Source organism: Pipistrellus hanaki (genome assembly GCF_964339955.1).
Source record: "Pipistrellus hanaki genome assembly, chromosome: 1".
Taxonomy (NCBI): Eukaryota; Metazoa; Chordata; class Mammalia; order Chiroptera; family Vespertilionidae; genus Pipistrellus; species Pipistrellus hanaki.
In genome coordinates, this window is record NC_140503.1 from 61,333,996 (window position 1) to 61,360,848 (window position 26,853).

General features: G+C 51.2%; 2 protein-coding genes across 2 annotated transcripts in view; both read left to right on the forward strand.

The window, feature by feature from the left end:
* The window catches only part of PLA2G4E (phospholipase A2 group IVE), a 64,750-nt gene extending 45,686 nt beyond the window's left edge, over positions 1 to 19,064 (forward strand). The window contains exons 12-21 of the mRNA XM_084904218.1: positions 3,286 to 3,421; positions 4,647 to 4,783; positions 7,293 to 7,515; positions 10,408 to 10,522; positions 11,053 to 11,190; positions 12,338 to 12,445; positions 13,186 to 13,389; positions 14,230 to 14,396; positions 16,383 to 16,569; positions 17,002 to 19,064. Coding sequence (XP_084760344.1) covers positions 3,286 to 3,421; positions 4,647 to 4,783; positions 7,293 to 7,515; positions 10,408 to 10,522; positions 11,053 to 11,190; positions 12,338 to 12,445; positions 13,186 to 13,389; positions 14,230 to 14,396; positions 16,383 to 16,569; positions 17,002 to 17,363 — 1,777 coding nt within the window. The 3' untranslated portion in view covers positions 17,364 to 19,064. The remainder of the gene's footprint in view (positions 1 to 3,285; positions 3,422 to 4,646; positions 4,784 to 7,292; positions 7,516 to 10,407; positions 10,523 to 11,052; positions 11,191 to 12,337; positions 12,446 to 13,185; positions 13,390 to 14,229; positions 14,397 to 16,382; positions 16,570 to 17,001) is intronic.
* A 7,090-nt stretch (positions 19,065 to 26,154) lies between these two features.
* EHD4 (EH domain containing 4) overlaps positions 26,155 to 26,853 on the forward strand; it is a 76,525-nt gene continuing 75,826 nt past the window's right edge. Inside the window, exon 1 of the mRNA XM_084885495.1 lies at positions 26,155 to 26,517. Within this exon, the coding sequence (XP_084741621.1) occupies positions 26,282 to 26,517 (236 nt within the window). The 5' untranslated portion in view covers positions 26,155 to 26,281. The remainder of the gene's footprint in view (positions 26,518 to 26,853) is intronic.

Here is a 26,853-nt window from a genome sequence, read left to right on the forward strand (position 1 = left end):
GCTATTGTAAAATTGTACTGCTATGAACATAGGGGTACATCCATAGGGGTACAAACATTATTCTTTCTGAATAATGTTTCAGGTTTCTTAGGATATATTCCTAGAAGTGGGATCACTGGGTCAAATGGCAGTTCCAAATTATTTTTTGAACTCCATACAGTTTTCCATAATGGCTGCACCAGTTTGCATTCCCACCAGTAGTGTACTAGGGTTCCCTTTTTCTGCATACTCACCAGTCATTAATTGATTTGCTGATGATAGCCATTCTAGGTGTGAGGTGATACCTCATTATTGTTTTAATTTGCATCTCTGATTATCAGTGACTTTGAGCATTTTTTCATGGCTCCCCATCTGTATGTCCACTTTGGGGAAGTATCTATTTAGGTCCTTTGTCCATTTTTTAGTTGGATTGTTTGTCTTCCTTTTGTTAAGTTGTATGAGTTCCTTTTATGTCTTAGATATTAACCCTTTATCAGATATATCATTGAAAAATATGTTCTCCCATACAGTGGGCTCCCTTTCTACTTTGTTGATGGTTCCTTTTGCTATGCAGAAGCTTTTTTAAAAATATATTTTTAATTGATTTTCAGAGAAGAAGAGAAAGAGAGAGAGAGAAACATCAATGATGAGAAACAATCATTGATCAGCTCCCTCCAGCATGCCCCTCACTGGGGATCAAGCTCACAACCTGGGCATGTGCCCTGACTAGGAATCAAATAGTTACCTCTTGGTTCATAGGTCACTGAGCTCTGTGGGCTGGGCCAGAAGCTTTTTATTTTGGTGTAGTCCCATTTGATTATTTTCTCCTTAGTTTCTCTTGCCCTAGGAGACGTATCCACATATTGCTATGAGAGATATCTGAGATATTTGCTGCCTATAATTTCTTCTATGATTTTTATGGTTTCATGACTTACATTTAAGTCTTTTACCCATTTTTGAGTTTATTCTTGTGTATGGTGTAAGTTAGTAGTCTAGTTTCACTTTTTTGCATGTATCTGTCCAACTTTTCCAACACCATTTATTGAAGAGACTGTCTTGACTCCATTGTATGCTCTTGCCTCCTTTGTCAAATATTGAATATAATTGCTTGGGTCAATTTCTGGGATTTTTGTTCTGTTCCATTGGTCTACATGTCTGTTCTTATGCCAGTTCCAGGCTGTTTTTATTACAGTGGCTTTGTACTATAACTTGATATCTGATTTTGTGATTCTTCCAACTTTGTTCTTCTTTGTACAGAAGAACAAAGTTGCTGTGGCTATCTGAGATCTGTTTTGGTTCTAAACAACTTTGGGAATCTTTGTTCTAGACTTGTGAAATATGCCATTGGTATTTTAATAAGGATAGCATTGAATCTATAGATTGCTTTGGGTGGTATGGACATTTTAATGATGTTAATTTTACCAATCCATGAACATGGTATATTCTCCCACTTGTTTATATTTTCCTCTATCTCTTTTTTTCAATGTCCTATAGTTTCTAGTACAAGTCTTTTACCTAAGTATCTTAATTTTTTTGTTGCAATAGTAAATGGGTTTGTTTGTTTAGTTTCTCTTTCTGAAAATTTATTATTGGTGTATTTAAAAAGCCATTGATTTCTGGGTGTTAATTTTTGTCCTGCTATATTGCCAAATTCATTTATTAAATCTAGTAGTTTTTTGGTGGAGTCTTTGGGGTTTTCTATGTATAATATCATGTCATCTATGAATAATGAAAATTTTACTTCCTCCTTTCCAATTTGGATGCCTTTTATATTTTCTTCTTGTCTAATCACTGTGTCTAGTACTTGAAGCACATTCTAAATTTTGGTGACTTTCAATTTATCTATATATTTTTTCTTTTATTTCTTGTCCTTTTGTTGTTGTATTTAACTAATCCAAAGTCATGAAAATTTACTCCCATGTTTTCTTTCAAAAGCTTTATGGACTCTCTCATCTTTAGATCTGTGATTGATTTTGAGTTAGTTTTTATATACAATGTGACATAGAGGCTCAACTTTATTCTATTGCATGTGGCTATCGAGTTGTCTCAGCATTATTTGTTGACAAGATTGGTTTTTTTTTATTGAATTTTCCCACCCTTGTCAAAAATCAAATGATCATAATTTCCATTTCCAATTCGATTAGCTCTCTGCTCTTAGGATATTTAACTTCTTTAAGTCTCAGTTTTTCTCTGTAAATTGGAGCGATACCAAGAGTACTGACCGTTGTTGGTTGCTTTGAGGATCCAGTGAGATAGATAACACATGTCAAGAACCCACTGATCTGTTGGCAAGTGGGACACTCAGCAAATATCAACTGATGTTATGATTATTATTGGTCTATTATCCATTCCTTGTTGATGTTGAGGAAAGAGTTATTTCCTCACAGTTGTGTCTGCAGACCCATGGTAGCCATGGGAGAATATGATGGAAGAGTTCCCAAGCCCTGCCATCAAGGAGGTGTGACCTTGTTAGTGACTCAGATCTCAAAGTGTCAAAGTTCATCTGCCTGGAGTCACTGAGGGGCTGGGCTTTGGAGGATGCAGGGACGTAGTTAGGCAGAGGAAGGAAGCATCCAGTGAAAGCAAGGATTTGTGCAAAGGCTCAGAACCAAAATGGCTCCTGAGCTTAGAAAGCCGATATACCCTTCCAGAAAGTAACTGAAGGTGAGGTTGGACAGATCACGTGGGGTCTTGGATGCCAGGCCAGGAGCTGGACTTGTTCAGGGCAGGTCTGAGATACCCAGAGGACAGGCACTGGTCATGCTGCAGCAGCTCCTGCCCCTCCTGTCTTGAAGACCTGGGGGGTAACATGGTGAGATCATGGAGATGAAGAGTTTTTGTCAACTGCACACACACACACACAGGACAATTATTATTCCAGGAACAGGAAGCGCTTAAAGAACAGTGTGAGCTCCATGAGAACGGGGCCACGTTTATCTGGCCCAAAAGAGCTCTTACTATAGAGCTTTGTCCCGAGAGAGTGCCAGAAGGACCTCAGGGACCCTTGACCCCATGTCTGACCTTGGTCTATAGAAGGTGCCGGGGGAAGCCTTTCTGGACCTTCCAGGTCTTGCTGAGGAGGTGGAGGGCTCAATGAGCCTAATTTTGTCAAATACCTCCTTTCAATGCACGAGGTAAGGCTTTGGGGCCTTTATATTTGTTGTCTCGTTAAGTCCTGAAGACGGTGCTAGAAGTTAAGCACAATTAGCCTCATGTGACAGATGAAAAGGCAGAGACCCTAAAGCCGTGTCTTCTTCATGGCGGTGAGCCTATAGGTCTGCTCAGCCAAGTCCTCTGTCCCCACAGCCCCCAGATGTTGGACGTGCGGCTGGGCTACAGCCTGTGCCCGGAAGAGCTGGAGTTCCTGCAGAAGCGGAACGTGGTGGTGGCTGAGGCGCTGAAGCAGGTGCTGCAGCTGGAGGAGGACCTGCAGATGGACGAGGTGCGTAAGCAGAGGTCAGCAGGTCGGGCTCAGTGCCTGCTCTGCACTTGTCCTTCCAACGACCCTGCGCCCTGATGTCTGCCCCTGGCCCCTCCCTGCCTGCCTCGGCGCTGCCTGTCCTGGTTGGTGCTAAGGTCCAGGTAAGGGCTGAGTTGGGTATGATTCAGTTGTGTTCACAAGGGGAGGAGAGATCAGAGTGGAGAGAGAAAGGAGGGAGCACTAAAAGATCCTGAGGTGACAAATGGCCTCCTCTCCCAGCCAGGAAGACACGTGACAGTGTCCTCCTCCCACAGTCCACAACACCACCCAGAAGGCCCTGGGACGTTCATTCTTCAATTCTCCCTTCCCCAAAGCATGCACATATATACACACACCCAGAAAGAACAGCAGGCGGAAGCTGGAGAGAAGCAGCTTCCACTCCCATGGCTGGCTTCTCCCCATGGCGCAGACAATGGTGCCTCTGTTGGAGCCCTCTGTCACCTCCCTGTAGGACTGAGGCCCACAGTCCCCTCTGCAGCAGGGCAGCTTTCTGAATGTCGCCTGCTGAGGCCGACCATCGGTGTGAATGGAGACCTCGTGCCTGGGCTTAGCCAACAGAAGGACCTCAGTCTCCCCTCAAATGAAAACGGTTAGAGAGGTCTTGGCAGAGAGGCCCCTCCTCCCATCGTTAGGGAAGCACACCAGGGCACGTGTTGTAAACCTGTGTCAACCCAGAGGTGACAGCCCTGCCCCATCACATGGCAGACATTCACTTCCTCCTGCTCCTACACAAATGGTATATACTAGGCACATATCATGCACCGGGCTGATGCCCTCACATCAGATCCCTAAATTAAGACCATCAATTTGCAACCATTACGGAATCGTGTACAAGATGGGTTATTGAGCAAGCCACCCAGCCCCCTGTACCTCTGTTTCAGCATCTATTAACTCAGGGCCAGACTAACAGTGCTAAGGACTCTTCCAGAGAAGACCTGATTTACCACGCTCGTGTGAGGCTTTGGAGCCCTTTACTGACACCAACCATTGGGTTTGAGCTAAGGTCTAATTGTAGACCTCCTGGCTGGCCCGCCACTCTGTGAAAGACAATTCTCAAGTCACTCGGTACCCCACTCTCTGCTCTGGGTACCAGCTCTCCCTCCTCCATTGTCCTCAGCTCCTGTCTGTCAGTCCCAGGCCTCTCCACCCAGAGTCGCCTGAGCAGACTGCCTCTCTGTGCCCCCAGGTACCGCTCATAGCCATCATGGCCACCGGGGGTGGAACGAGATCCATGACCGCCATGTATGGCCACCTGCTGGGGCTGCAGAAGCTGAACCTCCTGAACTGTGCCAGCTACATCACTGGCCTGTCAGGGGCCACCTGGTAAGGAGCCGGGGCCACCTGTCTGGCGGAGCCCAGAACAAACAGCTGAAGGGCCAGCCTGGGGTCTCAGGTGAAGCCCCACGTAAGAGGGACTCAGGAAGCCTGGGCAGCTCTCCCACGCACAGCTGGGTGAGCTCGACCTCTCCGAGCCTCCGTTTCCATGTCTGTAAAGTGGGGATAAGAATGGTGCTGACCTCATGGGGTTGTTGGAGAAGCGCTCCCCGTACTGGGTACATGAGAGACACTATAAACATGCTGCTCGATGATCATTACTGACAGTACTGTTACCCTGGGGCTGTGCTGAGACCTGGGGGCATGGTGGCCAACCAGCAGTGAACTCCTGGTACCTCTGATCCTGTCCTGCCAGGGAGAGGCAGCTGCCCTCTGTCCTGAGGGAGGGGGTATCCAGTCTCCCAGGCCCTGGAGCTGGCCCAGCTGCCCTGGCTGCCCACACTCCGGCCACCACCCACCCTGCCCACAGCCTCCGCCCTCCGCGCTGCAGGTGTCCCCAGGATCCCACCTCCTCAGGCTGCTGATGAGCCAGGAGAGTGAGAACTTGGCTCCCCCAGGAGGGACCAGCATGAGGTGGCTTCTCCACAGGAGACCCCAGGCCTCGGTCCCACGGTCCTTGTAGGGGCCACAAAAACGTTTTCTTTTCTGATCAGAAGGGGGGAAAATGAACTTGTAGATTGGAGAGGATATTTTAATAAAGAATAGTCCTATATCTGTCCTTACACAATAGTCCTAAAACAACAGTTTTAATCATTTATGGTGAAGGGGGCCACCAAAGTCATAATGCCGCCCTTGCCCGAAGTGACCAGGCCCTCTGACCACCCGAGGCGTCTCTCTCAGCCAGGCCTGTGTCTTATTCTGCCTGGGGCTGGTGGGCCTCTGAGCCTTCGAGGTCTGTGGCCCTCATCCTGGAGGCGCTCTGGGTGGGTGACTTCCATTCGGGCGAGTGGATGTGAACTCTCCCGGGAAAACCAAGGGCTCCTGGGCGTGAGGGGCCCTGAGGCTGCAGCCAGATGTGCTATAGAGGGAACAGCTGGCAGTCATCAGCGTGGCTTCTGCGCCCAGCACTGGGGTGACTGTTTCCAAAGAATCAGCTCCTTTCTTCTTCATCAGAAAACTCTGAGGGAGGTGTTGTCATTCTGCTCACTGTATAGCTGGAGAAACAAAGGAATTGCCCTGAGCCGCTCAGCTAATGAGTGGTATTGCTGGGATCTGAACCCAGGCTGTCAGAGGCCAGGGCCCAGGTTCTTAAGCTCCCTGTCCAATGGCCGCCCCTGGGTGGTAGGCTGAGGACAGAACCTGCTTTTATGGGGGCAAATGGGGTACCTGGCCTAGGAAAGCACTGGAAATGATTCTTTTAAAACCAGTTATTTGTAACTATTTTTGAAAACTTTTTAAAAGTAATTGAGTGAGCTGAGGCCGGTTTGGCTCAGTGGATAGAGCGTTGGCCTGCGGACGGAAGGGTCCCAGGTTCGATTCCGGTCAGGGGCATGTACCTTGGTTGCGGGCACATCCCCGGTGGGGGGTGTGCAGGAGGCAACTGATAGATGTTTCTCTCATCGATGTTTCTGGCTCTCTATCCCTCTCCCTTCCTCTCTGTAAAAAAATCAATAAAATATATTTTTTAAAAATAATTAATAAAAAAACAAAAGTAATTGAGTGAAACTTGTAGAGAGCAGGGTGCTTTTTGTTGAAGAAATCTACTGACCAACCTCCACCCTCCCTGATTAGAAACAAATGCTGTGACAGATGAGGCCGCTGATCAGACAATCACGCAGCTGCAGGCATTGCCACTGTGCGGGGGTCCCGGTGCTGTCCTGACACAGGCAAACGCTGGGTTCGGGCCAAGACGAGGCAGACAGGGACAAAGACCGGGGCTAGGGGGACCCCTATCTTTATTTTTCTCCTCCCCGTGGCCCACGTGTAAGTTAAGAAGAAGGGGGAACAAACCTCTAGCCAGCCTCATGACGATGGGAAGCATTAGTGTGGCAGAGCGGAAACAGGCTGGGATGTGGAATCAGCTGAGCCTGGTTCCAACGAAGGCCCCACCACCCCGGGCCCAGGACTCACTCTGTGCCGTGCTACTCTAACCACATCACATGGCATTAGCTGATGTAATCTCACACTAACCTTGTGAGGTAAGTACAATTATCATAACTCTTCCCTTTCCACAGATGGGGAAACTGAGGTGAAGCCAGGTGAAGTAAGTTGCCCCAGATGACACAGCTAGAGAGTGGTAGGGTCTGGATTAGAACAGGAAGATCTGGGTCCCGAGTCCTCCCTCTGAAGCAACATGCTGTGCCTGGCACCCAGCAGGCAATCCAGAAATGGTCGCGTTGTGACGACTGTCTGCAGCAGCGTTCACTGCCTTTCCTCCAGGCTCCTCTCCGGGCAGGTCAGCTCTTCCCCAGAGCTGCCACCTTCTCTCCGGCCAGGGCCTGGGGTTGACTGGACCAGGGCTGGCTCAGCTCTCTCAGCCACGCCTGTCTTTCTCCAGGACCATGGCTACCTTGTACCGTGACCCTGACTGGTCCTCCAAAAACCTGGAGACTGCCATCCTTGAGGCCCGGAGGCACGTGGTCAAGGACAAGTTGCCCGCCCTGTTCCCGGACCAGCTCCGCAAGTTCCGGGAGGAGCTCCGGCAGCGCAGCCAGGAAGGCTACAAGGTCAACTTCACCGACTTCTGGGGCCTGCTGATCGAGGCCTGCCTGGCGGATGAGGTAGGTACCAGCCTCTTCTGAGCCGCACCCCGCCGTGGCTGATGCCCGGCTCTCTTCCTTCATCGGGGTGTCTGGGCTTATATCACAGCAGGAGCAAGCTAGGTTGGACCTACAGCTGCATCCTTGCATGTCAAAGGTGTGAGGTGCCGAATGTGCGATGGAGGAAGATGATGGGACTGTCCTCCCACATCCCCTTAGAGTATGACTGAGACCCACTGATGGGGGCTGGCTTCGATGCAATCCTGCAGAGAGGTAGGGTATCGTCTGAGAGCCAAACCAAGACACCTGTGAGAGAGAATAGGGAGGGGCTGGGAAAGGCCGGAGAGCCATCAGACTGTGACGCAAGGCTGACCCCTCGTGGCGGAGAGAGAAGAAAAGCTGGGTGGAAGCATCCTGAACAGCGTTGTGTGATTTAGAAGGTTCAGCAAGACTTGGAGAGTCCTACAGCCACGTTGGCTGTCAGAGGAGCTCGACACCCCCAGAGTGGGCCTGCTTCCATATCCCTGCCCCACTCAGTAATGGGCCGGGAGCCACCCATGGGATGCACAGCCTCAGCACAAAGTCAGCATGGACTTCAGAGCACGGCAGCTGGGACTCTCACTCAGTGATTCTCCAGCCACTAGAGGCCTGCAGGGCTCCTTCTCAAGGTCACCACACAGAGGATGGACCCGATGAGGCTCCCTCCTGCTCTGAGAGCCAATGACCTGAGCAATTTGTGCCCAAGTAGAGGGCCCGCCTGTGTTGAGACCCGGCTGCTGTGGAAGCCATGTGGGACATGCTGGAGGAGTGGGGCCATGGGGTGCTGTGGTCCTGGATCTCGGGGTGAGCTCAGCTAACACCCGGATCCTTCGGGCTGTGCAGGCCCCAGGGAGGACCAACTTTGACTTGGCCCCAAAGCAGAGCTTCCCACCTCACTTCCATTCAGACCTGCGGCTATCTGTGTCTTAATAGTTCTGATTTCAAATCAGAATTTTCCAGAGGAGGAGAAACGGTAAATTAATTTCTAGCAGGTCCCCTCTCGCAGAAAACCCAGACAGACCGACCAAGGATGGTCCAAATCCCATCTTCAACATTCATTCATTCCCTCACTCAATCTTTCTACAAAGTAAGCACCTCCTGCATGCCAGGAACTATGCGGGGCCACGGGGATTTGGACGTGAGGCACGCACAGCTCTGGACAGATCCCACCCGTCCTGCCCCCTCTGGTAGCCCACCATGTAACCTGTCCTCTGGGTGAGGCAGGGCAGGCGAAGACGGGGGTGTTGGCTCTGGGCTGAGGCAGGATGGGGTTTGACCTCTGGCCCTCTTCTGTGCTTTTCCTGAAATGGGAGTTGCATCAATAAGTGGTAGCTGATCTTTCTAAAGAGTTAGCACCCCCACAATTGAGGAGAGCATCAAAGCTTCAACATCGGAAGTCTGAGCACTGCTTCCTGGGTTTGGTGTGGCAGGAGCCAGGGTTCCTAGAAAAGCAAGTCTAGGATTCATGTTAGGAGGCCTCTGCTCTTCCCCAAGTAGGAGCCCCTTCCCCTCGGGCCCCCTCAACAAAGAGTAGAGACTGGCTCTTCTGTGAATCTGCCACTTCCTCTACTTCCAGGGTACTCAGCCCTGCAGTGCCCAGATCTCTGGGCCCAGTTTCAATAGGTATTTCAAGGGAGGCCCAAGAGCCATTTGGCCTACATATGTGGTGACCACCCCTCACAGGTTCCGTGGCCTTCACAAGCTCTGGTGGCCATGGATGGCCACTTGGTAGGAGCTGCTAGGCCTGGGATCAGCACCTGCACCTCTATGGCCTCAGCTGGCCTTGTCTATACCGGCTGATTCTCTTTGGAGGGTGGCCTGTGGCCCAGCTGATCTGCAGGACCCCACTCTGATCACACAGCACAGTGCTCTGGGAACCTAGGGACCGTGGCTGCCATCTGGGGCCCAAGTTTCCAAGTTTTAGGTTAAACAAAAGAGTAGAAGGAGACAGAGAAGAAAAGGAAGGAAGAAAAGAAGGAATGGAGGGATGGAGGGAAGAAAAGGAGGGAGGGAGAGAGAGAGGGAGGGACGGAGAGAGAGGAAGGGAGAGAGGAAGGAAGGGAGGGAAAGAGAAAGAGAAGAAGCATTTTTCCCTTCCCAAGTCCATTCTATGCAACATGCAAAGCAGATAAGAAAAATGGAGGAGAAAGATAAGTATCACATGATCTCACTCATTTGTGGAATATAATGAACTACATAAACTGATGAACAAAAATAGACCCAGAGACTAGTAGAAGCATCGAACAGACGGTCAAACCTCAGAGGGAAGGCAGGGGAGAGTATGGGGTAGAGGGGAGAGACCAACTAAAAGACCTGTATGCATGCATATGAGCATAACCAATGCACACAGACAGCAGCAGGGTGCAGGCCTGTGCTGGGAGGCAGGAGAGGGCAGGGAGAGGTCAACGGAGGGAAAAGGAGACATATGCAATATTTTAAACAATAAAGAACTTTTAAAAAATGAGAGAATATTAGTAGTAACAAGACAAACAGAAGTAAACAGCAATTCCTCAGATTTTAAAAAAAGAAGCTGCTCCAGCGTGCGTGGGTGGAAGATGATGGGGAGGAGAGAGGCAGTGGTTGCCTCTTCCACCTCTTCATTCTCTGGTTCCTGAGGCACCAGAGAAAGAACCCCGGGGCTCTGAGAGACAGCCCTAACCTGCAGACCCAGGCCAACACCATCCACATGTCTGGGGTGGTGAGCAGTCCAAGGATGAGTGTACCTTCAGCTGGGCATTTTAAAAGCAGGGTTAGCTGGTGTCCGCCACGGCCGACACAGCAGCCTGGCGGGCTCAGGAGGCCCAGACTGTGCCCTTATTCTGTGATGCCCAGGTCTGTCAGCTTCTTTTCCTGAACCATGTTGTTTCCCCACAGAGAAACGACAGCAAACTGTCAGAGCAGCGTGCTGCCCTGAGCCGTGGCCAGAACCCCCTGCCCATCTACCTCACCATCAATGTCAAGGACGATGTAAGCAACCAGGATTTCAGAGGTAACACTGCTGACTAGCATCTTACCAGGGGGGCCCTTCTCAGCAGGCAAAGGCTCCCTGCACCCAGCACACACAGGCCCCCGCATCTTTGCCAATCCCCACATCAAAAGGTGCTCCTGACAGCTGAAGAATCGACTTTGCCTACCCCTTCCTGCCCTGGGGTATGGCTGGTGGGGGAGCCGAGACAGGTACAGAGGCTCCTGCCTGGGTGGCAGTTTGATGGGACAGGAGGAAATAAAGGTCACGAGGGAAAGGATTTCTTAAGCTGCCCAGGGGAAGCTTTTAGAGACCTGCCCTGCTTTGGGGTCAGTCCTGCTTTTGGGGTCAGTTATCCGGTTTTGAGGAGCAAATGTGCAGTGCAGGTTGCAAACCTGTCTTGCCTGGCCATGGCGCCCCCATGTGTCCTGGGAGGGAACTGTGGCCTCACTGTCCAGGTCTTCCCGAGGAGGGTGGGCTCAGTTGCAGACAGTCAGGACCCACGGTGTGGCGGTACCACCTACGGCTGACACCGTGTCCCGCTGTTCGTGCAGAGTGGTGCGAGTTCTCCCCGTACGAGGTGGGCATGCAGAAGTACGGGGCCTTCATCCCCACCGAGCTCTTCGGCTCTGAGTTCTTCATGGGACGGCTGATGCGGAGGATCCCCGAGTCCCGGATGTGCTACTTGCTAGGTGACTGCTGCCGGGGAGGCGAGGCGCCGGGGAACCCCGCCCGCGCTGAGCGGGCCCTGCCTGTGAGTTAGGGAAAGACAGGGAGGCGTGCTCTGTTCCCCCAGGAGCTGTCCCGGTGAGATTGGGAATAGCAGGCTAAAACAGCAGCTTTTGGAACTCCCCGCCCTTTCCCTCTGGCTCCAGGCAGCAACATGCCTGCTTCCAACGGCTAGCCCAGCTCCGGGGACCCAAGCGGGCAGCGGGGCTCAGAGGGTGAAGTCGAAGTCAGCGGCGAAGCCTGGCCCAGCTCCCAACCTGTGCTCCCCGGTCCTCCAGAGCCAGTGCTGAGGGCAAGGGCCTCACTATGATGTCCACTCGCGTGGTTCTCCCCTCCAGAGTCTGAACGTCACCCGCCAGAGGGAGACCTAAAAGAACAGACCCATCTTTACATCCCCACCAGAGGAGGCCCTTATTTCAACTAGTCCGCAGCCCCTCTCTCCCATCTGCCTCCGCGCAGCCCGGCCCAGAGGTCCAAATCCAGCCCCAGAGCTTTGGTGAAGCCTGCCCAGGAGCCCCCAGCCTGGGGCGGCCCCTCCTTCCTCCAAACACCCGTGCTGCTGGGCGTGTGGTTCGGAGATCTGTAGTTAAGACACTTGAGATGAACTCTCTGAGCCGGTTGAGCCTGTTTCCTCATTTGTAAATTGGGCTTAAGCATAAAAACCTATCTTATAGATCCATATGGGTCAATGTGTGTGAAAGGTTTCAATATGAGTATTATTACTGTGCTGCACCTTTAAATTATGATAATAAGTAGCACTATGCTTATCAAGTGCTCCTCATGTGCCTAAGCTAGTGCATTAACTGATGAAAGAGTGGGCATTGGGACTTGAAGCCTGCACCTGTCAGCGCTAAGTCCCTGCTGGAGCAGGGCCTTATATACCTTCTTGCCCCCTCCCAGCCCTGAGAGAAGGGCAGGGGAGAGCTGCAAGCTGGGGGCCATCAGTCTTCTGAGGGGAGCTACAGTGTGGGCAGAGGGACATGGAAGTCTGTCCCAGCCTCCAGGCAGCCTGACCTGGAGTGGGGATCGAGGCCAAGGCAGAATTAGCCAGCGTTTGGGGAGGCCGGGAGCTCTCGGGCAGAGCTGCTCACCGCTGGCCCTGCTCCCCAGGTTTGTGGAGCAGCGTCTTCTCCGTGAACTTGCTCGATGCCTGGAATTTTGCCCGAAACTCGGAAGAGTTTCTCCACAGGTGGACAAGGGAGAAAGTGCAAGACATCGGTGGGTGACACACTGTTTTTCTCTCTTGGTGGGATAATGGGAGGGGGTCGTGGAGGGTAGTGGGTCACAAACTGAGGCCTGGTGGACCTGCCGCATGTTTTAACACCATCTCTGCGGCCCACAAACATCGGAAGGCAGCTAGGCCTAGAGGGGCTTCCCTGCCTGGAAGGGAGGGTAATTGTAGGTGAAGACATATGCACTGAGGCCCAGCCACAGCCCCCGGGGGCCAGCTGTAGGCGGCTGAGGAAATGGATCCACTGTGTAGTGTGTGGCACCCAGAGAGCTGAAGGAGAAAGGGACCTGTGCGCACAGTTAAGGGTTATTCACCTAGCCAGTGTTTCCCAAACTTTTGACATATGTGTACCCCTCCTATAATTTCCGTAACGCTGAGTACCCCTCGTACTCATGAGAACGCAGAATTAGGCGCAGCTGAGCACGGTGCAGTGCGTATCCCCACCAAACTCTTCCCATACCCCTGCGGGTACGCGTACCACACTTCGGGAAACACTGATTAGTCTAGACCATCCTCTCTGGATCCCCTCCTTACCTGTCACCTTCCGCCCCCACCCCTAGTCTGTCTCACCTGGGCACTCCAGCTCCGATGCCAGGGTCTCGAGAACTAGGCAAGAAGCAGTGAACAGCACTTACAGTGGCTCACCCCTGGGTGCTGGGCCACCATGCAGGGCTCCACCTGGGGACCCCACCTCTGGTGACCTGCTCTTCGTCCCCCTCCCCTGCAGAGGAAGAGCCGATCCTTCCTGAAATCCCCAAATGTGACCCCAAGGCCCTGGACACGTCGGTAGTGATCCCAGCATCCTGGCTCTCCAACACTTTCCGCAACATCCTCACCTATCGGTCCTTCGTGTCTGAGTTCCACAACTTCCTGCTGGGGCTGCAGCTGCACACCGACTACCTCCAGAACGGCCAGTTCTCCAAGTGGAAAGGTACCCGGCCTGCCAGGGGAGGCCTGCCTCTGGGGAGGAAGGAAAAGTGGATGTGGAGGCTGCCACAGAGATAGGACGCAGAAACTCCTCAGAGCATGTCCGTGAAGGCGTGTGGCAGACTCCTGGGGGAGGTGTATTCCTGGGGGAAGTCTCGAACAGCGGGCAGAGTGGTATACATAGTTAGTTCATTGACTGTACAACAACCCCCGCCAGCAGAAGTCGGCCCATTTCACAGATGGGAAGACGTGGGCCCTGACGTGCTGTCGTTGTGCTCTGAGGGCACCTCTTCCTGTGAACGGTGCCCTCTTGAGTTGGGCAGGGATGGCCCAGCTCAGGAACTCCCAAGTGGGAAGCAGCAGAGCCAGGCCTTAGACTTGGGTCTTGCAGCTTCAGCTCAGTGCCTCCTCCCCACCGCGGTGAGGCTCTGGGGTAGTCCCACCACCGTTAGTGTCTTATCTGGCCATGGCTGCTGGGGCCTGGCCCCATAATCCCTGCCCTCACTGACGGGGCAGAAAGGGCCACTGGCTCTGGGTCCCGAGTTTCTACCAAATGATAGGATCGCCTTATGCCCCTGCTCCCCCACAAGCCCTGTGGCTGAGTCGTAGTGGGTGTTCCGTGCCTATGCCATAAAAGACTTGCTAAACCCCAAGATAATGCCGTTCCTCATCAGCCCAGAGGGTCACCCACTCACCTGGGCACCCCGGACAGGCAGCTGGGGCTGCAAGTCCAGGCTGAGCTGAACGAGCTCTGGGCAGGGCCCTCCATCCCTCCCAGGGACCCTGCCCACCTGCTGAGGCCAGGGTGGCGGGTGTGATGGTAACTGGAAGCCTTGGGTTTCAGACACTGTGCTTGACAGCTTCCCAAACCAGCTGACGCAGACCGTGAACCACTTGTGTCTGCTGGACACTGCATTCTTTGTCAACTCCAGCTACCCACCCCTCCTCAGGCCGGAGAGGAAAGCCGACCTCATCATCCATCTCAATTATTGTGCCGGGTCCCAGACAAAGGCAAGTGTGGCAACAAGAGGCTCTCCTCTTCTGACACAGGCCAGGCGTGAGCCAAGACTTAGCTTCACAGAAACTCAAGCTGCAAAGCGTGCTCTGAAGGGAGCCATGCAAACCTCAGGGCAGCCACCTGCTTTCACACGCAGTGCCCACCCCACACCCACACCCCCACCCCACCCACCGCCCAGGGCTTTGGAAGACTCACTGAGCTAATTCCAATTTTTGCATCTGAGTGTTCTTCGGCTGGAAAAAAAAAAATTTTTTTTTTTAATTTTTTAAACTTTAAATAGCCCTGGTTGGGTTGCTCAGTGATTAGAGCATTGGCTCACAGACCCAATGGTCTTGGGTTTGATTCTTGATCAAGGGCATATACCTCAGTTGCAGGTTCAATCTCTGGCTCCAGTTGGGGCTCAAGACGGAGGTAGCCAATCGATGTGTCTCTCACGTTGATCTCTCTCTCTCTCCTTTCCCCCCTCCTTTCCCCCTCCCTGCTCCCTTCCACTCTCTCTAAAAGTCAATGGAACCTGGCTGGTGTGACTCAGTGGTTGAGCATCAACCCATTAACCAGAAGGTCACTGTTCCAGTCCCTGGTCTGGGCACATGCCTGGGTTGTGGGCCTGATCCCTGATAAGGGGTGGGGGTGGGAGAGAGGGAGGGTGCGCGAAGCAACTGACCGATGATTATCTCTTACCATTGATGTTTCTATCTCTCCCTCACTCTTCTCTCTCTCTCTCTCTCTCTCTCTTTTTCTCTCTCTCTCTCTCTTTTTCTCTCTCTCTCTCTCTTTCTCTCTGAAATCAATTTTTTTAAAAACATTAAAAATTATTTTAATCAATGGAAAAATTTTCCTCAGTCCTCACCTTAATAGAACCAGTCAGTTCTAAAGTTTTATACCACTTCAAGAGCTTGTAATGTCCCTCTCCCAGGAAATCAGACCCTCATGTAATTATACTAAAGAACTAGGACCAGAGGAGGTTTTTATTTATTTATTTATTTTTAAATGTTCTGGCCTTTTAAGGGAAAGAAGCTGATTTGGGGCCTACTTTAATATAGTCCTATCCTAAAGCCAGGAAAGGGGGAGTGTAAGTAGGTTTATGACTGTGATAATGACCTAAGTTTGTAAATGAGTGGCAACGCCCTTTCCTACACACTCTCACTTGATCCTTACACCAGCTCGTTTTTAAAAAATATATATTTTATTGATCTTTTACAGAGAGGAAGGGAGAGGGATAGGGAGTTAGAAACAGCAATGAAAGAGAAACATCGATCAGCTGTCACTTGCACACCACCCCACTGGAGATGTGCCCGCAACCAATGTACATGCCCTTGACCGGAATCGAACCTGGGACCCTTCAGTCCACAGGCCAACGCTCCATCCACTGAGCCAAACCGGTTAGGGCTACACCAGCTCTTTGAGTAGATGGCACAGGTGCTGTTGTTCCCATGTTGTAGCCGAGCAAACGAGGCACAGAGAGGGGAAGTGCTTGCTTAGGGTCCCACGGCCAGTGAGCACGGAAGAGGGGGACACTCTGAGGGGATTCTGATGCTCTACGTCCCCTGCTCTTCCTGTTACATCACATTCACAAAGACGCCCCTCAGAGTCCTTGGCAGCCCTGTGACGCTCACTCTGTTGGTTCGAAAGCCCATACTGGTCCCCCAGGAGCCTGCCAGCCATGGCTGTCCATGGCTCAGCTCGTCACCCTCAGGCCGCCACCCATGTCTCCCCGGGTCTGTTTGGGTGAAGCATCATGGAAGGGGCTTCTGTTCATGTTAGGTGGGGAAGGAGCTTGCAGTAAGACACACACCGACCTATTGCCTCAGCCCCTTTGTTCTGACCTGGCTGTGTTCTAAAAATAGCACAAATAGGCCAAGCAGTTGGAGACCGGAGTTGTTAGCGGGGAATCAGGAGGCTGGATCTAAGAGCTCTGTGTTTTTCATCTACCTCCACCCCCTCCTAACACTCAAACATGTCCCCCTGTGCTACCCCAGCCGATGAAGCAGACCTGTGAGTACTGCTCCGTGCAGAACATCCCCTTCCCCGAGTATGACATCCGGGAGGAGGGGAACAGCCATCTCAAGGAGTGCTACCTGATGGAGAAGGCCCAGGAGCCCGACGCCCCCATCGTGCTTTTCTTCCCGCTCATCAGCGACACCTTCCAGAAGTACAAGGCCCCAGGTAAGCTGCCCGGGAGCTCTGTCCCCCCACCCCCGGGCTGGCACTGGAGCTCCTGTCTTCAGACGTACGCCGTCTTCTAATAGCTCTAACAGGAAGCCCGGCTCAGCACCAGTCTGAGCCGATCTTGGTTTGGCAAGAAAGAAAAGACACCTCCCTCCATGAGCGGGCAGTGTCAAACTTTACTCTCAAACTCAGTCACTCTGCATTTATTGAGATCCAGCTATGCTTGTGGCACTGTGTTCATGCTAGGGCAATCCTAAGGTGAGCAAGCTGTGTCCCTGCCCTGGAGCTTGCAGGGGTGCGTGTGTGTGTGTGTGTGTGTGTGTGTGTGTGTGCCCGTGCATGCAGAGGTGGGCTGGGGGAGAGGTAGGACACAAGTCATTGCAAGCTAACATAGTGAGAGTCTACAGCGAGTCCTTCTGCTGCCTCCAGGTGTGGAGCGGAGCCCCGAGGAGCTGGAGAAGGGCCAGGTGGACATCTACGGCCCCAAAACTCCCTACGCCACCAAGGAACTGACGTACACGGAGGCCGCCTTCGACAAGCTGGTGAATCTCTGCGAGTACAACATCCTGAATAACAAAGACCAGCTCCTCCAGGCCTTGCGGATGGCGGTGGAGAAGAAGAAACTCCAGAAGAGCCAGCGTCCCTCGGCCCCAGGGAGCTGCGCGGACCCTGTGTCTGCTTCCACCAGCCCAGGCGCGGGGCCCAGCGGGGCTGACCAGCCCGCACAGCCAGCGGGGCTCCCTGGCAAGGGCTGCAGGCAGGCTGGCCCACACCTTTTATCAAAAAAATAAATTTTTGAAAAAGTGGAGAGAGACAGAGGGAAAGAGAGCGAGAGAGACCACAGGAAAATAACAAGGCATGTATTGGGGTTTTGTACCCGCTGGAGTTTTCTCAGGGTCCAGTAGCCAGAGGCTCCCACACATGCCTAGAGTGCGGAGAATAGAAGCCATGTCTGAGGAGGAGGCTGGCTCCCCAGAACCTCAGACTCCGGGCTGGAGCTCAGAGCCCCCCCACTCCTTTGCTCCTCCCCACCTCCGGCACGGAGGCCCATGGGGATGAACAGAGGGCCTGAGAAGCACTCTGCGTTCTCTGGAAAGAAAGCACTTTTTAAAATTTAAGGCAACTACATTCTTGTGAATTTCATAGGTAACTACATTTTATTTTTATTAATCAGGATATTAACAGGGAGGGTGATTCTAGAAGATCGAGATGGGTCACTAGAGACATCCCGGTCTGTTCAGCCACAAAGCCAAACAAGTGACAGGTTTCAGCAGCCCCTCCATAGTCACTCAGAGCCCCAGGACCGGTGACTCCTGTGATCCCGGGCGGACAGCCCTCTCCGAGCGCTCAGCTCCGATGAAATGCCAGGCGAAGCCCAGGTCTGCAATGCAGATTCATGGCATAAGAACTGGGCTGCGGCTCAGGGGCGCTGAGGCCTCGGGTGGGCGATGCTGCCCAGTGCCACCCCCTCCGAGAAGCAACGCTCGCTGTCCAGCCTGCTCCAGGAGCACTTTCCGCTGTCTTTGCACCCTCCCCGCCGGTCCCCAGACGGGTTATTTATTTCTGAACGGGATTCCTCTTATTTATCACAAACGCACCATGGCAGGCCCATCCTCGCTTTTCCAGTCAACCTGAGAGAGCAAAACGAAGAAGGACCAGGTTAGCCCCGAAGAAAAGGCCTCCGTGGTGACGGTTTCCAGATGAGTCGCTGGGAAAGCCCTGGGACACAGAAGTCAAATCAAAGAGTCCAGGTCTCCCAGGAGACTGGGGGCTTAGACAATGAGTAACCGGACCACGGAGATGCCAGGCGGGTAGAAGGTGTGACCGGAAAGGCTTGTGGTCTGCACAGAGCCCTGCTGACCTAGAAGACGTGTCCTCCTTCTGAGTCACCGTGCTCCCTAGCAATCCTTCAGTTGCTGGGGACAAGTGGTGACAGGTACCAGAGGTTTAGAAAACCTGGCTTTCTGTTCACATCTTTGCTGCTCAAGGTGTGGTGGGAAACTCTGGCTGGAAATCCGGAGTCTCAGGCCCTGCCCCAGCCACACGGAATCAATCTACGTTTTAAGGAGATTCCCAGCTCCTCTCCATGCCCAGATGCCCACCCCAGGTGATGCCTATGCGTATTGAAGTGTGGGAGGTGTGGATTTATGCCAAACTTTCCCACCAGCCTGGAAAGCATCAACAATTGACTCCCTTGTGCCACCAATGAACGAGGCTCCTGGACTCGCAAACCTGGTCCCTCCCCAGTTAGGACAATGCTAACCCCTGGCGCAGCCCTTTCCCTCTACCACGGCGGCCAGCGGCCTCCACTCTGACATCTTTTCCTCCATCTGCAACCAACAGGCGCTCCTTAAATCACCAGAGTGAGCCATCCGGCCAGACCTGTTTGTTGTCAGGTCAAGGTAGGCCTGCCTGGCATTCTTCAAAGTAGGAAGAGTGAGGTTTCTAAAACCATTGTACTATCTGAACACGGAATAAAATGGCCATGTGGACAAGTGCTGTTGACTCGCCCGCTTTCGTTATCTGATGCTGTACAACATACTTCACTCCTGCCCTCATTCCCGCCAGGCCCCAGCCAGAGGTGTGAGAAGGACATTTCCGCCCCATCCCCCCTCTCCCGGGCTTCGTCCTCTTCTCCTGCCTTCCTGTGCTGGGTGCTCCTCTTTCTATGAAGCCGTGTCAGCCACCAGCTCTTGCTGACCCGTGCTGCCTGAAGCTCCAGTGGCTTTCAGGAAGTGCTGATGGAGAGGAAGGAAGAGGCAGCAGCACCAGCTGAGCGATTCCTTAGCACAAGGTGGTCGAAGCCAGTAAATAGCCTCTACTTTCCAGGGACCTAACTTTGGGTTGAGGGAGAAATCGTAAGACTTTTCTACGGATTTGAGAGTTTAAATAAAGAGTGACTTAGCTTCTAAAACAATGCTGGCGGTGTTACAGAGCAGGGAAATGAGTCAGGCTCCCACTCCCCGGGTTCCCTGATCTCCGCCTGCAACATGATTAAATAGAAAAGTTAGATGAAATTCCTCTCTCCCTCTCCCCCCAGGGTCCCTCGTGGCCACCTCCTCTTTCCTTCCCAGGAAAGCAGCCAGCCTACCACACTGCCATGCGCCCAGGCACCCTGTCCCACAGCTGAGGTGCCCTGAAAACACGTCTCCCCAAGATCACCAATGTCCTCCCGGTTCCCAGATACACTGGGTTATATGGCGTTCACAGGCCTTATCTTACTTGATCGCAGCATTTGGCACTGCTGACCACTCCCTCCTTCCGGAAACCCTCCCTTCCCATGACTTCCTGGCCGACAGCAGTTCAATTCCGCTCTGCTCCAACTATTTATTGCCTCCCCATTCTGTACTAGTCACTGTTGTAGGCACTGGGACAATGAAAAGGATTAACAATTGACCCCACACTTCAAGGAGTTTCCTTCTGGTTCCAAGTAGGAGGCCCACACGGAAACAGAGCCTTGCAATGCAAAGAGCAAGTTCCATATTAGCTGTGCACCCAAGGGCATATGCTAGGGGCTGCCAACCCAGCCCTAGAAGGAAGGGGCCAGGTTTTTGTTTTTTGTTTTTCCCGTTGGTTTGGTTGTTAATCCTCACCCAAGGATATTTTTTCCATTGATATTTAGACAGGGTGGTAGGTGGGGGAGAAACAGTGAGAAAGAAACATCGATGAGAGAGAGACACATCGATTGTTTGCTTCCTGCACATGCCCTGATCGGGTCCAGGGATCGAATCTGCAACGGAGGTAGGTGCCCTTGACCGGGACCCTTTAGTCTGAGGACCGATGCTCTATCCACTGCGGCAAACCAGCCAGGGTGGAAGGAGCCAGGTTTGCTGGATACCTTCTGTCTTAGATTTCTTCCTGCTTTCAAGGCCTTCCCCGGGCCTCACCTCCCGGTTCTCCTTTAAATACTGGTATTCCTGGAGGTTCTCTCCTTCGCTCTCCTGTCTTCTCACTTTATGCTCTCCTGAAGCAATCTCATATACACCCAGGACTTCAACTTTCAGAGTTTGTTTCTATTTTGAAAACTCTGAAACCTTTAACTCTAGCCAAACTGATTTCCTAAGTTCTTGATCCATGTGATCAAATTCTATACCAGTTAGCATTACTTCTGTATGTATTTCTTATCAAAGACCCAGGCTCATTTCAGTTGCCACCCTCGAGTTTGCCTTCTGGCTCATTATGGCTGCTGCAGCGCCATCCATTCTGTCCACATCCCGGGCAGCAGAGTGTCTGAGCCTTTGCTGACTGAAACACCAAACCAGTCTGGTCTGCCTAGCTCTGGACTTCTTTTCTGTGAAAGAAACCTAAACTTTAATCTTAACAAGATAATAAGAATTACTAGCTGTTCCAGTTATCTGTTGCTGAGCCTCAAACCCCCAAAGTATAAAGACATAAAAAACCCCACCATTTGATTATGCCCACGGGAATTTGGAAAGGGCACAGCAAGGACAACTCTTATCTGCTCCGTGTGTGGGGCTTCAGCTCAAATGACTTAAGCTGCTCGGGGGAAGGGGGCTGGGATCTAGAACAGATAAGGCTGAAGGATCCACTGAGGAGATGGCTACTTCATTCACACATCTGGTGCCTGGGCTGGACATGCTATGGGGGAGGATGAAGAGCGGGCTGAGCCTGATTGACCGCCTGTACAGCCCCTTCCTGTGGCCTCCCCCGCGCGCTGGTCTTGGCATAGCCGGTCTTCTTAAATGGCCGCTCAGGCTCCAAGCGTGAGTGGCTCCTGGGTGTATATGAGATTGCTTCAGTGGCAGGTGCAGGGAGCATTAGACCTAGCCTCAGATGCCGCGTAGCACCGTGTCCTCTGTGGGCAGAATGTTCACAAGCCAGCCTAGATTGAAGGGGAGGGCACCAAGATTCCATCTCTTGAAAGGAGGCATGTAGACAAAATGTGTGGCCAAGTTTTAAACCTCACGTGGCAACAGATGAATCCTTAAAGTTGACCTTGCTCCTCTTCCACTAAGTGAATGTCACATTTTAGGTTTTATTACCACAGACTCCATTTCCAGTGTTAGTTGGGAATTACTTTAATCTCGAATGGGGACCTGACCAAGTGGCTTAAATGCGTTTATGTAGAAGAAACCCACAGGGAGGCAGCCCGGGGCTGGCATGGCACTTCATTGATTCTTCAGGGATCCTGCTCCTTCCAGCTCTCTGACTTACCATCCCTTGTATAGTTATATCCCAGGCTACAGGAAGGAAGAAGGGAAAAGAAAGATTGAACTTTTAAAAAAAATATATGTGGGGTGTGTTTTGTTTTGTTTCTTATTGATTTCAAAGAGGAGGGGAGAGAGAGAGAGGAACATGAATGATGAGAATCATTGATAAGCTGCCTCCTGCATGTCCCCTTCTGGAGATCTAGCCTCCAATGCAGGCATGTGCCCTGACCGGGAATCTAACTGTGATCTCCAGGTTCATAGGTCAATGCTCAACCACTGAGCAACACTGGCCAGGCTGAACTTTTTTCTCTTTAAAGGAGACTTCCTGCAACTCCCACGTATACTTCAGGTAACAAAGCAACCAGAACGTAGTCTCATGATCACATAATAGGAGAAAGACAAGAAATTTTTTTTACCTGTTTTGCAACATCTTCAGCTAAAAATCAGTTCTATTACTGACAAAGGATGATTTATAGACAATTGGCAATCTTGCTGCAAGTACCTACTAGACATTGCCACCTGCACTTCCTAAAGGCTACATCTCCAAGTAGCAGCAGTAACCTGGGTAAGTTGCCACCAAAAAAGAAAAGATGTGTCTGAGAGTGAAGAGGGCTCTTCCCAGGCCAAATACTTCCTCTAATCTCCTCGTCACAAGTCGCCCAGGCCTTTAACCATTCTGGGACTTAAAGAGATCCGAGTACGACACTACACATAATCTAGAGCAAACCTTGTGACCAGCAAATTACCAAGGTGAAGGTGGGGAGGGGACTTCCACAAGGATTACAATTATAATATTCCTATAGCAAAGACAGTTGTGTCTTATTACCCAGTTACTTATTTTAAGAATTATCCAATACAGCCTGGCCGGCATGGCTCAGAGGTTGAGCATCGACCTATGAACCAGGATGTCACTGTTCCATTCCCAGTCAGAGCATATGCCCGGGTTTTGGGTTCCGTGAAGGATGTGTGGAAGGCAGCCAATCGGTGATTTCTCCCGTCATCAATGTTTTCTCTCTCTCTCCCTCTCCCTTCCTCTCTGAAATCAATAAAAAAAAATTTTTAAAGAATTATTCAATACAACAAGTTTCCAGGCACCAATAGCACTTCCTATAGAATAAATCAGGGGTCCTCAAACTTTTTAAAGTGGGGGCCAGATCACGGTCCCTCAGAGAGCTGGAGGGCCGGACTATATGAACTACTAATCCCTACTGTAACACCTTGGCTGCGCTCACTGCCCAAAAAACCTGGCGGGCTGGATCAGACTCCTCTGCGGGCCGCATGTGGCCCGCGGGCCGTAGTTTGAAGACCCCTGGTTCAATGGTCTGTAATATGATTTAACCTGAAAAACAATTGAATTCAAATTTAAAAAGTGACAGAGATAGGGATGGTTTAGTCTGAAGAAAGAAAACCCGAAGACTATCACAACTTGCAAATGGTGCAAGATAGTGACCGTGGGGAGAATCAGCCACTCTCCCACTCCCCAAGGGCAGAACAAGAAGAAGAAAGCCGACACTGGCTGTAAGAAGACAGAGAAGGAAGACACGATGGTGTATCCCGTGGGCCAGGCTCCTTCAAGTCTTTCTTTCTCTTTCTTCCTTCCTTTCTTTTAGGATTAAGGGCAATAAAAAACGTTTCTGATTGTAAAACAAGAATATGATTATTGTGTAAAAATCAAAAAATGCAAAAGCACATAAAGAAGGAAACTAAAATCACTTATCATTCCAAAATTCAGAGATCATTACTATTTGGGGGTTTATCCTCATCTTCTCATTGGATACTTTAAATTTTTTTTACAAAAGTACAAAAATCCTATACATTCACTTTTTTAAAAAAAAAATTGTGATAAAAATACCTAACAAAATTTAGCATCTTAACCATTTTTAAGAGTACGTATAGCGTAGTAGTGTTAACTACTAGTATATTCACATTGTTGTGCAACACATCTCCAGAATTTTTCATTTTGCAAAACTGAAACTCTACACCCATTAAACACAAGTTCCCATTTCACACTCCTCCCAGCCCCTGGTAACTACCATTTTGCTCGCTGTTTCTATGAATTTGATTACTTTAGGTACCTCATGTAAGTGGAATCACACACTCTATGTCTTTTTGTGACTGGCTTATTATACTTAGCATAATATTCTCAAGATCTAGATTGTAGCATGTGACAGGATTTCCTTACTTTTTAAGGATGAATAATATTTCATTGTATAATGCCACATTTTGTTTATCCATTCATACATCAAGAGACCATGGCTGCTCTCACCTCTTGACTATTGTGAATAGTGCTGCTATGAACATGATGTACAATATCTCTTAGACACCCTCCTTTCAAGTCTTTTGGATATATACCCAAAGGTGGGATTGCTAGATCATATAGTAGTTCTATTTTTAATTTTTTGAGGGACCACCATAATTTTTTTTCCATAGCAATTGCCTGTGTTCACTTTTAAACTCATTTGGGTAAGTACCAAGAAACACAATTTCTGCATCATATGGTTAGAGTATTTTTATATGGGTTTGTTTTTTATGTATGTTTTAAAATACATTGAAGCTTTTACTTTTTTGTTGTTAATCCTCACCCAAGGATTTTTTTCCATAAATTTTTTTTTCTATTAATTTTTAGAGAGTGGAAGGGAGGGGGAGAGACAGAGAGATAGAGAGATACCTCGATTGGTTGCCTCATACTCGCGCCCCAATAGGCGCCAGGGGTCTAACCTGTAATTATAGTACATGCCCTTCACCAGAATCAAATCCACTACCCTTCAGTCTGAGGGCTGGCGCTCTAACCACTGAGCAACCGGTTAGCGCTGAAGCCTTTACTTGTTTGTTGACAAATCTACCAACCTTTTCTTTCATAATTTCTGTCTTTGGCTTTGTTTAGAATTTTCCCTTCTAAAATTCTATAAATCTTCACCTGTACCTTTCTCTAGTAGTTCTATGCTTTTCATTTTATTTTTCCATTTCAATCTTCGTTTTATTTTGACATGAGACCAATATCTAATTTCATTTTTTCGTGCCTTTCTTTTTCCTTCCATGCTTACATATAACTTCCTCTAAATATTTAATTCACACAACAGCTCCAAAAGAGTTCCCATTTTACAAACAAGGAAACTGAGGCAGAATGATAACTCATTGCATTTAAGGTCACAGAGCCATACGTAATTTATATGATCAGGATTTAAGCTCAGGTCTTTTGGTGCCAAGTCCTGTTCTGTCTTTACCACAGCCATGGTGCTCAAAGTATGGTCCACGGACAAGCAACTTTGGCAACACCTGGGAACTTATTAGAAATGGGAAGTCCTGGGTCCCACCCCATACCCACTGAATCAGAATCTGCATTTCTGTCAAGTTTGAGGAGTACTGTTGTGCATCATATTTTCACAAACTTAGGGCACATCAGAATCACCTGGGGCACTTGTTGAGCTCCATCCCTACTCAGTATTTTTTAACACAGCAGGTCTGGCTTGAGGACCACACACCCCTGGTTGCTCTTATGCAGGTGGGCCCATGGATCATGCTTGAGAAATACCCTAAAAACAATTGAGAAATATTAAAAAACTGTAACCTAGGACCCCAAAAGTGATGGCTAATTATTTCTTCCAGTTTCAATTTAGGTAAATGTTGTTTTTTTTTAACTTGAAAAGGAGACAGCTGGGAGGTAACATGTCACTATGTGGGAATTGATAATTCATGAGGATGATGACTAAATCTTCAATTTTACAGAGAATCAAATAAAGAAAAACGAAGGGCCTTCAATTGATCCAGAATTTAGTGGAGGCAGCTTGTGAAAGTAAGAGCAGCATGTCCAAGCAGATTGTAGGCTGCTTCCCCTACTTAAAATGTTGTCCATTACGTCCGTGGGTCCAGGTCTCCAGCAATAAAACAAAGGTCATAATAACCTATCAGCGGGTGGAAAGAACCTGCCGGTCAACTTTCTGAACTTTCGTCTCCAGTATCGATGTCTAAGGGGGAGAGGGAGGAGGAAATGAGTGAACATTGCAGGAGACTAAGGAGCCTCCAGGAGCTCACGGGTTTGTTTGTTTGTTTGTTTGTTTGTTTTGTGTGTGTTTTCTGGGGGGACTTTGCCAGCTCAGCTTTGCCCGGAAGCCACCGCCCCCTGGCCAGACGCGGAGACCGGGCGACTCCGAAGGCCCCTTGGATGCCGGGTCTGCGTCACTTGGCCGGAGGGGCATCCTCCTACCCGCCCTGGTGCTCCACACGGACTCCGTCATCGGTAATTCATTAAGGCCTCCTCCCCATTGGCTGACGCCTCCACCCCGCTCTGACAGCCGCCCAATGAGGAAGGACTTGAGGGAGCCCTTCTGAATAGTGAACGAGCGCTCGTGACGTGGCGGCCGGCGATTGGCTGCCAGGGCGCCAGGCGGGGCCAGCTCGCGCGGCGGAGAGCGCAGCCAGGGCAGTCCAGCGCGAGCGCGGAGGGTCAGACCCCAGCGGCGTGGCAGCGGCGCCGGGCGGAGCGGGCGGCGCGGGGCGCGGGCGCGGGCGCGGACGGCGGGCTCGGGACGCGCGGCAGGATGTTCAGCTGGATGGGGCGGCAGGCGGGCGGGCGCGAGCGCTCGGGCGGCGCGGACGCGGTGCAGACGGTGACGGGCGGCCTGCGCTCGCTCTACCTGCGCAAGGTGCTGCCGCTGGAGGAGGCGTACCGCTTCCACGAGTTCCACTCGCCCGCGCTGGAGGACGCCGACTTCGACAACAAGCCCATGATCCTGCTGGTGGGCCAGTACAGCACGGGCAAGACCACCTTCATCAGGTAACCCCCCCACCCCCGCCCGCCCCGCCGCAGCCCCTCCCGGACCCCCGCCCCGCACCACGGGGCTCGGCTGGGGGCGGTCTCCCCCTGGCGAACGCGGCAGCCGCCAGCCTCCCGCCGCCCCCGCCCTCGGGCTCCGGGCAGCGCCCACTTCCCCTTTCGCGGACCCCCTCGCCGCCGCTTCCCCCTCCGGCATCGCCGCGACCTCGGGTTCCGCGTCAGAGCGCGGTGACCGCAGGCCCGCCCGCCCGCCCGGAGCGCGGCCGCCGGAGCGGGGCCCGCGGCCCTCCCGCGGGCAGGAGGGTCTGGGAACCTGTTCTCACGGACCTCAAACCT